At 33.0% G+C, this 11,249-nt stretch overlaps 1 protein-coding gene and 1 non-coding gene across 2 annotated transcripts; one reads left to right on the top strand and one right to left on the bottom strand.

Annotated features, from left to right (window-relative positions):
- Positions 1-2,458: 2,458 nt before the first annotated feature.
- LOC129888835 (pectin acetylesterase 8-like) lies at positions 2,459-7,838 on the bottom strand. Its single transcript, XM_055963871.1, has 13 exons — positions 7,682-7,838; positions 7,215-7,336; positions 6,125-6,207; positions 5,590-5,719; positions 5,419-5,498; positions 5,215-5,301; positions 4,993-5,117; positions 4,832-4,892; positions 4,384-4,437; positions 4,220-4,297; positions 3,717-3,822; positions 3,064-3,209; positions 2,459-2,874 (listed from the first exon to the last, which is right to left on the bottom strand). The coding sequence occupies exons 2-13, from the start codon at positions 7,333-7,335 to the stop codon at positions 2,728-2,730; spliced, it is 1,218 nt and encodes a 405-aa protein (XP_055819846.1). The 5' UTR covers position 7,336; positions 7,682-7,838; the 3' UTR covers positions 2,459-2,727.
- LOC129890886 (U6 spliceosomal RNA) lies at positions 5,973-6,076 on the top strand. Its single transcript, XR_008767075.1, has one exon. It is a non-coding gene; the product is annotated as a U6 spliceosomal RNA (small nuclear RNA).
- Positions 7,839-11,249: the final 3,411 nt, after the last annotated feature.

Raw genomic sequence — 11,249 nt, 5'->3', positions numbered from 1 at the left:
GGAGTTTAGGAATGTTAGGAGATACGCAGACGTTATCACTATCTTAGAGAGGTTGTTTCTTGTAACAACCCCTAAACGTTGTATGTCGGTATTTCAATTCTCGACGAAAATAATACAGCCTCTGTATTTTGGGCATAACTTTTCATAGGATAGTTCAAATTATCTGATTCAAATTTCTAAGTAACCACAACATTATTACCTGCAACTTTTGTGAGATCATATGTTAAGTTTCGGAGGTTAAGTAGGTCATATAAATTAATTATTGTAAGACAGTGTGCTGTGACGAAATGGAGTATTTGTAGAAGAAAATTCATATCTCACTGTATGATTCTCCAAATTGATTGATTCTTAAACGACATGAAACTATACTTCTATATCTACAATTCTTATGAAGACACCAAATCCTAATAAGGAATTTATCTTATTCAAACGCAGCTTCAAAAAAAGATTATTCTGTCAAAGATAACTCATTTCACCTACCATGGAAAGATCTAGATACATTTGACATCACTCATGACATCAATAGTCTTCCATTTGACATCACCCATGACATCAATATATTCCATTAAATTTTTATATTTTTCTTTATAATTATTTTATTTATTATTAGGTCTCTCTTTCCCACCTATAAATACCACCTTATTTCCTCATTTTATTCATCAAGTTTTCTTAAGCAACTCTTCTCTCTATATACTTATTTACTCATTCTCAAATATAGTTTTAGTTTTAGTAGTATAAAAATACCACTCCGGTGATTCTTATACTTCGGATAGTACACAAAACGTTCCGGCGAGAAGAAAAGGCTAGGGGTCCAAGAGTGTTCCAATTCGGAGTAAAGCTTCGGATTTAAGGTATGTAAGGCTTTCATAGCATTGAATTGAGTTCGTCCATGCGCTCAATATTTAAATTATTTATAATTGAGTTATAGTTGAGTTTTATTCAAATCTTGAATTCTAAATGAATTAATTATTCTTCTATTGAGTTAGATATATTTATGCATTGATATTATTATTATTATTATCTCTCATATTATTGAAATTATTGTTCATGGCTACTTTCTCATGAATCCTAATTGATTTGATGTTCATGAATATTTTTACACATGTTTTGAATAAAGATGATGGCTTTTAATATTTTCATTGATAAAAAGAGTGATATGAATTAATACTATACATGTATTTTATTGAGTTTTGAAAGAGCAAAAAAATTGAGTTTAAATGAATTTGAGTAAATGATGTTTTGAGCAAGATATTTTGATGAGATGTAAATGATGTTTTTGAAATATAATGATTGATGAAGAGGTAATGAGATGAGTTTGATGATTTAAATTAAAGTCCAATGAGACTAGATGATGAGATTAATATGAGCACATATTTTGGGAGTGGTATTGAGCACCGAGTTGGATAAGAGTTTAATTGACTCAAACCCCAGAACTACGTAGCCAGCGTAGGATGGAGGCTATGCCTGTTAAACCCCAAAAAGAGGACTTTGATGAGTGGATCCAAGATAGTCATGTCCTTTACCCTGGCAAGGTATTGGATGGATGTGGCAACGACATCGCTTCGGTGTATCATCGCTAGCTCATAAGTGATGGTTGTCGGTTAGAGAAACTCTCAACTAAGTAAGCATTTCTTATCATTATTTTAAATTTGCATTACATATTAATGTTGAGATGATGTTGAGTTCTGAGCTGAGTTTTCCTGAGAGAAATTTCTTGATATATGTCCTTACCTTCCTGCCATTTTACATACTCGTACATTCCACGTACTAACGTCATTCGACCTGCATCGTTTTATGATGCAGATACAGGTGTTAGAGATCCTCAACAGGCACATCGTTGAAGATCATTATTTTTCAGCTATTTGGTGAGTCCTTCTTGTATTCGGAGGAACTCTCTATCCTTTTATTATTTTTTAGTATTATGTTTCTTTTAAGGTAGCCATGGTCATGTCATTGACACCATCTAAGAATATTAGAGGCTTCATAGAAAGAGTTTGATGATGTAATCAGAATAGTTCTCCTTAGAAACTACTTCTTCTAAGAATTATCTATTTTTCCTTTGATGTTGATGATATCAAGCCCACATTAGTATTCTTAAGTCTTCTGCTGATGAACAAATAAGTAATGAGACCAAGTGGTTCTCTCGGAAGCTAGAGATGATTTCTAAATGACGACCACGCCTAGGGTACCCTCTCGGAACGTGATATTTTTAATGGACCCTAGACTCAAAGTTAATAAAAAAAGAATTCAAATCACGATTATAAGAAAACACTAGGTGATGTGGCTTAAGCAACCTTGATAACTTGGGTAGAAAGTTGAATTTAAACCTGTTTGTGGTTGGAAAAACTGAAGTTCTTGAAATTTAGATTATGAAACAAAGGATTAGTCAAACTGACACTCGATAAGCGAAAAATGTAGCATAAATTGAGACCAGAAGGAGTAGCATGCACCAAGAATGTCTAGTTAAGTTGAATCTTTATACCTTTTTCAATTTTCTGAATTGTAAAGAAAGCTGAAATTATTGACTTTTACATTATAACAAGACACAAAATATTAACCTCAAAACAAAATGATAACAGAATAGTTTATCTTGTGGAAACCAAAGCACACAATTGGCTTTCCCTTATTGTGTTAAATATATGATACACACTTCTTTAATTCCATATTTTTCTGTTGTAAAATTTGTAACTCTCTGTGTACAACAATCTCACAGAATTAACTTCTCAATCAGTCATCTATATTATCTGTATCTGACGGACGAGCATCCGATTCAAAATTCCTGTTCTTGCATGTTTTGTTACAGGGGTAAGGACAATCAATCTCTTGGAATTGTTTTCTTTCGTAATACCAATCTCCAACTGCTTTGGCAATTGTCTGTAAGAACATAATTTTTCGGAAGTGTCAATAGTTGTCAATAACAGGATGACAGAATTATGTGTATAAACAACAACAACATAACCAGATGGTGGGGTGTATGCAGACTTTACCCCTACCTATACGGAGGTAGAGAGGCTTGTATATAATAAACGTAATTTTGAAGTAGTTTTTTAGTTGATTGCATACCGTGCCAGATAATACTGGTGAGTCGTCCCTTAGCCATGTCTCTTGTGTTCCGGTTTGACAATGTGCATAACAGGAATTGATGTAATAACCTCGGGATGAGGAAGGGCCAAGTGAATTCAATGCTTTCAAGAACTCCGCCCTAAAAGCTGAGAAATTACACCACGTATTAGATACAAATTGTAAAAGACACCTTCTAAATGTATAATTTAGTGCCTTCATGCTTATTATAACTAGTTATTTTTAGTTTTTAAGTGTTAGCCACAAAGGACAACCTGATTCGATATTGTTGGTATTATAATCTAGTCGAGGTGGTGTTTCTTCACCAGAATTGAAGCGTGTGACCATCTCATCTAAAAGTTTAAAAGCTAGATATGGTCACACACTTCAATATAGTATCAGAACATGCACAAGGCCTGGGATCGAATTTCATTGTTATCCGTTATTAAAATGAATTTCCATGTGCTTGGCCCATAATAAAAAGAACCAGGCCTGCTCGTGAGGGGGCATGTTGAGAATTTAATTAAATAATAAAAGTGTGTTTTCTCTGCTAACAACTTAAGCTTTTAGATGAGATGATGACACACTTCAATCGATAGCTTAACGTTGTATTCTGAATGAATAAAGGAACAACAAAGGGCTTAAAGAGTCTTAACCTTGCATGGTTTGAAGCTGAGAAGACGAGCATTTCAGTATGTCAAGCTTGCAGTTGCGCCAAGTTCCACGAGGATCAGCAACACCAGGAGCCAAAATGTTCTTTATCTGGAAATTTTAAGAACAATATATAAGCAAAATTCAACGATTAAAGGGCAAAATCATCCTCATATATAGTGTATCTACATATAACATGACTTCGAGATAACGAAGACTAAATTTTAATGAAGATATTACCAAATAACAAGATGTTACTGGTTGTAGTCGAACTTTGGTTTTATTTAGCGAGGAACCTTTAATTAATCTTGTGTCTCCTTAATATTTTCTTCGATTATCAATCTCAGATGTTTTAAGATCGCTTTTATGCTTCATTTCAACAATGTGACAGCAAACTGCACATTTTAGTTCCTAAAATCATGCGGAACTTGGAGGAAACCAACGTCACAAAGGACGGAAAATTGTCAAAAGGCGAAGAAAAGCAGACATAAACAAAACATGAACTGACCTGCCAGGAATCATAGGCTGCATTTACTAGGAAAAGTGGTGTCTGGATTTGTTGCGCAACGTTTTGTGGGAAAAAACACTGCAACATAATCGCGTTTTTTCACATAAGACGATGCATCTAATAAGGGGAAAATATGTTTTTTTTGTGAAGATAACTCCTCTTACCAATCCCGGTTTCAGTCTTGAGGTACACGATTGAGGCAAATTCTTCGCGGAACCCTGAATATCCAAGATAATGCAACACACTTAGTACGAGTAAAATCAAATCTATAGAACTTCCTTAGTGACTGTACACGAAATTGTACAGTTCATTGTAGGTCGTTCGAGCAACAATTTTGATAGGAAGAGGACATTATAACAAACAGATTATGTGGCAGAGAATTACTCCTTCCGTCTTAATTTATGTGAAGGCGTTTAACTGGGCATGGAATTTAAGAATGAAAGCAAGACCTTTGAAACTTGAGGTCTAAAACAAGCCATAAATATTTGTCTGGCTATAAATCATTTCAGTAAGGGTAAAACGAGAAGTTTAAAGTTAAAATTGTTACTTCTTTTCAACTGACTAAAAAAGGAAAGAGTCTTGGAGGGAATATTGGTTTTAAAGTAAACATACATGTGTGTTAACAACTTCACTGTAGAACTGTTCGATATGAGAGGTACCGGAAATAGTCTGCCTGCAACAGAGAACCAATTCTGTTATATAGCAAATTGGAAATCTAAATTTATCGCTAGTTTTGAGAATGCCACGCTAAGAAGAACAACGCGAATCCTTACGTATTGATAAAGAAACCAGCATCTGAGAGACATTTTACTTTAGCACCCGGTGGAAGGAGACCTTTAAATCTGTCACAATGTAGAATTGCAGCCAAACTACCAGCTGAGCATCCCGCAAGAATAGCCTACCATTAGAAAAAACTTTCTATCAGCAATTAAACAACGTGGCACAACAAGCATATAATCATCTGCAATAATTTGTAATTGATTGATGCATCGTACATTCTGAGCGTTCTTCATTCCTTTAGCCAAGAAATCATCCATAACAGCTGAAAAAATCCTGGCTCCTCTGTAGAATACTTTTGTTTTCTGACATGATTCAAGATGTCCATTAAGAATCAATGAAAATAGTATAACGACACTATGACAACTCGTCGTTTATACCAAATCAATAATTGTACATGTAGTATTTTAACATAGAATTACCGGATCGACTGCTTCAACATCACCAGTAAAGGATGATCCATCACAATATCTAACTCTAATTCTGTTCCAATTGTAAAAGTCTACGATTTCCAAAATACAATCAATCAGAATAATATTTAAAAATAGAAAGGCGGGAAATGATGTATACGAACAAGGGTGAAGAAGCTCTACCTGGATTATACTTAGCCTTGTTGCTCAAAATTCCTGAGTAAGACACTGTCTTTACCATTAGTTTAGATGATCCCAATCGTGTTTTTGTACGAGCAAGGCAAGTCGTGGCGTTGTTGCACCATGCTCCTCCCTGAAAATTCCCGAAGTCATCGAATGAATTCAATGCAAATTCATGTAGGCAGTCCAATTTTTTTTAAAAATTCAAGCAATTCACTCAGAATGTGTTCAAATTCTTCTAAGTTAGTCCTCCAAGAAATGAATAAACTCTGAAGTCCACGGAAGCTTACACACACCTCGACTTTCTTGTTTCAAGAGTTTGAAGGGGAAAATGGCTAACAATTGGACTGAAATAAGATTATAAACCACAAAGCCTAGAAATCTAAGTTTGAACCCTTCAGAGACGTCCAATAAAATTGGAACAATATAGAGAAGATCAACATGGGCCTCCATGATGACATGAACAAATCGAGAAATGATCCAAATTTACTAATTATAAAAAAGAGACAGCAAAATTGCAGTACATTAAGAGACAAACCTCAAGTTGGATAAACCAATTGTTAACTCCATTTCCAAATCCTTTATCAAAATGGTATGCTGGTGGACTCCCATCCAAACATACTGCAATCACAACATTGGCATTCAAAAATCAACACATTTTCACATTCTTCATTTTTTTCCCACAAAGTTAGTGGCGGATTCAGGATTTAGACGTTGTCGATTCTAAATTGAAAAAATTATATACATTAAACTCCGTCCATACTTATTTTTCACTTAAATATATATTAAGTTCGAACAAAAGTCACGGGTTCTGCCAAACCCGCAACTTCTATATTAGATCCAGGGTCGGAACTGTAAAACTACAGTTCCGTTTACGAGTTCGGGTTTGCTTTGGCTTGTGTTAAAAGATCCACTTAATATGTACAAATAATCATCTAGAACCTAGTAAGCTATATCTTTTTTAGAATTCAGAACCCATAAATTCAAAATCTTAGCTCCACCTCTGATTGAATCCACCACTACGTAGAGTTACGGACCCCCATCCACCCAAAAAAGGATAATTACTTTGATTCATTGCTATCAAAATCAATATATTTCCACATTCCTGAACTTAGTGGCGGATTCAAGATTTAGACTCACGAACCCCAAGTAGAAACTACAAATTCTAAAATATATATTTTTAACTCCCTCTATACTTGTTTTTCACATAAACATACATAAAGTTCGAATCAAAGCCCGCGACTTTCTACATTAGATCCAAGAGCGGAGCTACAATTCAACTTACAAGTTCAAGGTTCACTTTGCCCCAGAGCTTGTATTTGTGCATAAATAATGTATCTAAACACACCGTGGTGGAGTAGTAAATATTTATTTATCCTTAATCAAAAGTCCCGGACTCAAGTCCCAGGATGTCGCCTTCGTTAGGAAGGCGTTTTACCTCCAATGTGAGATTTTACGGCACAAATCCGAATTTAATCGGACTCCAATAAGGGTACTGGACACCGCAAAAAAAATGTATCTAAAACACAATAAGCTCCCATTCATAAAATCCAGAACTCATAAACTCAAAATCTCAGCTCCGACTCTAATCCAAAAAAAGATTTTGATTGAGTGAAAGAAATTTTTACCAGCTCCTTTAGCTACTGCACTTTGTAGATAAGTAATATCAACTGGATGTCCTTCAGTAATTAAAACAATTAGCAAAGTAATTATTGCACGTAACCATAGTTGCATTGCTCCTTTAACCATCCTGCATATATTAATTATTTATGTGGAAAAAAAATTACAAATCAATATAAATAACCAACAAAACAAAAAAGCAGAAAAATTCTAAAAATATAAAACAATAAAGTGAAACCAAGAAAAGAAAAACATCTCATTTTAAGAAAGATTTGATACTTCATTCAAAATACTTTCTATATTACAATTTTAGCAAAAATTCATTTATTAAACATTAATGCAACTACCTTTTTTTCCATTAAAACATATGATAAAGAAAATGCAAAGAATAATCCAACAAACCTATTTCAGAACCAACAAAAAAAATTATTAAAAATACAGAATTGAAATATTAATTCAATATAAAATTAATTACCTGGAATGGCAAAGATTTTGAAGAATTAGAAAAATAATCTGAAAATGAGATTATTTTGGGTTGAAATCTGCAGTACAACAAATCCAGCTGTGTGAACTATTATTTTTGGACCAAAAAACAGGGGTCCCAAAAGCAAATGCTGGATGAGAGTAAAGAGTAGAAGCGTATATTTATAGTACTAAAACAGAATTTGTTTTTCTGATTTTAATATAATATTGAGTTTAAAAAGTTTATAGTAGATTTTGTGACCTTAAATTAAAAAATATTTTTTTTTAATCTTATAGTATGCGGTAGTGATAAGATCTGCATATACTCTATCTTTTTCAGATTTTATTTGTGGAATTTTACTGAATATATTATTATTATTGTATAAAGGGCAGCCCGATGCACTAAAGTTCTCCCTATGCGCAGGGTCCGGGGAAGGGTCCGACCACAAGGGTCTATTGTACACAGTCTTACCTTGCATTTCTGTAGTATTTAATATATCATATAAAAAGCAACACAATAAATTGTTAAAAATATATATATTTAAAAAAATTGGATAAACAATTTGAACGAAGGGAGTATATTTATTTATATATAATAATGACTTTGCGAAGTTAACGCTAAACTGGAGGATTGGAGACATACCTTGTAGTCTAAAGAGTTTAAGCTGAGTAGGACCAAGATAGAGTACCTAGAGTGCAAGTTCAGTGAGACACCTCAGGAGGTTGGCGCGGAAGTTAGGCTTGGGGACCAGGCCATCCAAAAGAAAAGTAGTTTCAAGTATCTTGGGTCTATCATGCAAGGTAGCGGGGAGATTGACGATGATGTCACACATCGTATTGGGGTAGGGTGAATGAAATGGAGGCTTATTTCCGGTGTGCTATGTGACAAGAAGGTGCCACCACAACTTAAGGGCAAGTTCTACAAAGTGGTGGTTAGACCGGCTATGTTATATGGGGCGAAGTGTTCTAATTAAGGACTCTCACATTCAAAAGATGAAAGTAGCTGAGATAAGAATATTGAGATGGGTGTGTGGCATACCAGGAGCGACATGATTAGAAATGAGGTTATTCGGGATAAGGTAGGAGTAGCCTTGGTGGAAGACAAGATGCGGGAAATGCGACTGAGATGGTTTGGGCATGTGAAGAGCAGAGACACAAATGCCCCAGTAAGAAGATGTGAGAGGTTGGCCATGGATGGTTTCAGAAGAAGTAGGGGTAGGCCGAAGAAATATTGGGGAGAGGTAATTAGACAAGACATGTCGCAGTTACAGCTTACCGAGGACATGACCTTAGATAGGAGGGTGTGGAGGACCCACATTAGGGTAGAAGGCTAGTACATAGTCTCGTTATTCTTCCCTATTAGTAGGCGAATTAGCGCACTATAATTTCTTTTGTGGAGGACTCAAATTAGGATAAAGGGCTAGGTGACTTATCCTTACACCATGGAAGTTGTAGTTCTGCTCATTGTTTATTGCCATTTGATTTCTGCATTGTATTGTTGTTTATAGGTATGAGGCCGTTGTACTTTGATTATCTTATTTATTTATAGTAGTTAATGCATCTTTCTTTTCGTACTATTTCTACCATGACTTTCTCACTTTTGTTATTCCTTGTTTTCATCTTGTTTTCGATATGCTTGTCCCTATCTGACCCTTTTATCTTGTTTTCCTCTCTTGAGCCGAGGGTCTTTCGAAAACAGCCGCCCTACCTTTCAAGTTGAGGGTTAGGTCTGCGTACACTCTATTCTCCCAGACCCCACATGGTGAAATTATACTGGGTTGTTGTTGTTGTATAATAATGGCTTTGTGAGTTAAAGTCACAATATAATTAGAATTTGATGTAATTGGGTGTAATTACATTCTTTGGCATATTACCAAACAATTATTTGGTAAGAGAGGGATATTTCATTATGAATTCATGTACTATTGCACAATAACTTGAGATTACTAAATTTTAAAATCTTAATTTCGTCTCTAACAAACAAAAATTATTTACACTAACGATGTATCACAATTCATATATAAATAGTATATCAAGAAAAATCATTCAATTCACAAAAGCTCACTTGTCAAAAAAAATAAAATCTCCACCCTAACATGCTTTTTACTCTTCTTTTTTTTAAATGTTTTGTAGAATAAGAATCTTTTCAAAAGTTTTCTTGTTTTGTTACCCAAAATGGAGAAAAAGAATAGAGAAATCCAACCTTAAAGCTGTTATTTTCTTTTTTACATCAACGAAGAATAAAGTGTATTTCGTATAAAGCCTTTTTCGAATTAAATTATTGAAAAAAAGGAAGCTGCCGACACACTTCCCCTCAATGACATTTTCTTCGAAGGTGGTTTATGTACTTTTTGTTTAACACAAAAGGTTGCTAAGTTAGGAGGAATTAAGATTTTCTTGGCCATTTACAATAAATAATAATAAATAAATTTTTCATATTTTTATATATTAAAATGAAAATTTAATATATATATATATATATATATATATATATATATATGTGTTGAATTTTTGTAAAAAAACTATAAAATTATAAAAAAATAATTATTAGTGGCTTAAAAACCTAATTCTACTTTGAAATGCTTTTCATGAGTCGAACATTTATCAAAATCAATCTTTCTATCCTCAAAAATGAATAAATTCTACATATTATGCATTATTCTTTTTAGGTTTCACTCGTGCAAATATAATAAATACATTGTAATTATTATTTTTGCATTTTTATATTTTTTTTTTACAAGCTATTTCAAAATATTTTTCTTGAGTTATTGCTTGACGGTCTATTAAATAAATAGTATTTTTATTCTATAAGAAATATAAAAGTCTACATATACAATATGGTCTTTAAATTTTATCATAAAAATATATTGAATATATTATTATCGTAAAAAAAGATTTTTAAGTAACAGACATGTTGTGTTAGATTAGACAAATACCATGTGCTGAGTGATGGAATCTTATCAGCTTACGCGTTCCACATTCAATGAATGAACAAACAGTGTAAGTGAATTTGAAAATAGAAAGATGGATTGATCACTTTTTAAAAAAAACTTATTGAATTTTCGTTAGTTTAAGAGCTAATTGCTTAAATTTATATTAATTTATAATATTATAAATTTTATTAGATTTTGAATTTTAGATACATAAAATATATAAAATTAAAATTAGGTATAATTTGTTTTAGATATGTTGTATCTAAATAAATTTGCATGTATTTGACTCTTTTTCTCTCTTGCCTATTTCCTATCTCGCTCGTCTCTCCTCTCTCTCGTGTCTCTCCTATCTCATTCGCCACTCTCCTCTTTCACATCTCTCTCCTAGTATCTGATATTCTAGATACATGTATTTAATATTTCAGATGCATGTATCTAGTGTAAAAATATATGTATTTAGATGTGTATGATTTAAAATTTGATATGAAATTATTAATTAGTGAAATAATATGTAATTATTTTAAACTATAGAAAGAATTAGTAAATATGATAAAAAATGTTTGTTTTATTAAATCGTTTTTCCTTTCTTTTTTTTTTTCCTTGTGATGAGATTTTTTATTTTTTATTTTTTATTTTTTGCGCCTATTC

This window comes from Solanum dulcamara, chromosome 5 (assembly GCF_947179165.1).
Source record: "Solanum dulcamara chromosome 5, daSolDulc1.2, whole genome shotgun sequence".
Taxonomy (NCBI): Eukaryota; Viridiplantae; Streptophyta; class Magnoliopsida; order Solanales; family Solanaceae; genus Solanum; species Solanum dulcamara.
This window is presented reverse-complemented; position numbering and strand designations above follow the sequence as displayed.

Coding starts and splice junctions, on each gene's coding strand:
- LOC129888835 (XM_055963871.1), bottom strand. CDS start 7,335: ATGGTTAAAGGAGCAATGCAACTATGGTTACGTGCAATAATTACTTTG. Junction 5,720..6,124: donor ATTGGTTTATCCAACTTGAG/GTTTGTCTCTTA, acceptor GGGAATTTTCAG/GGAGGAGCATGGTGCAACAA. Junction 4,893..4,992: donor GCTGGTTTCTTTATCAATAC/GTAAGGATTCGC, acceptor TCTCTGTTGCAG/GCAGACTATTTCCGGTACCT.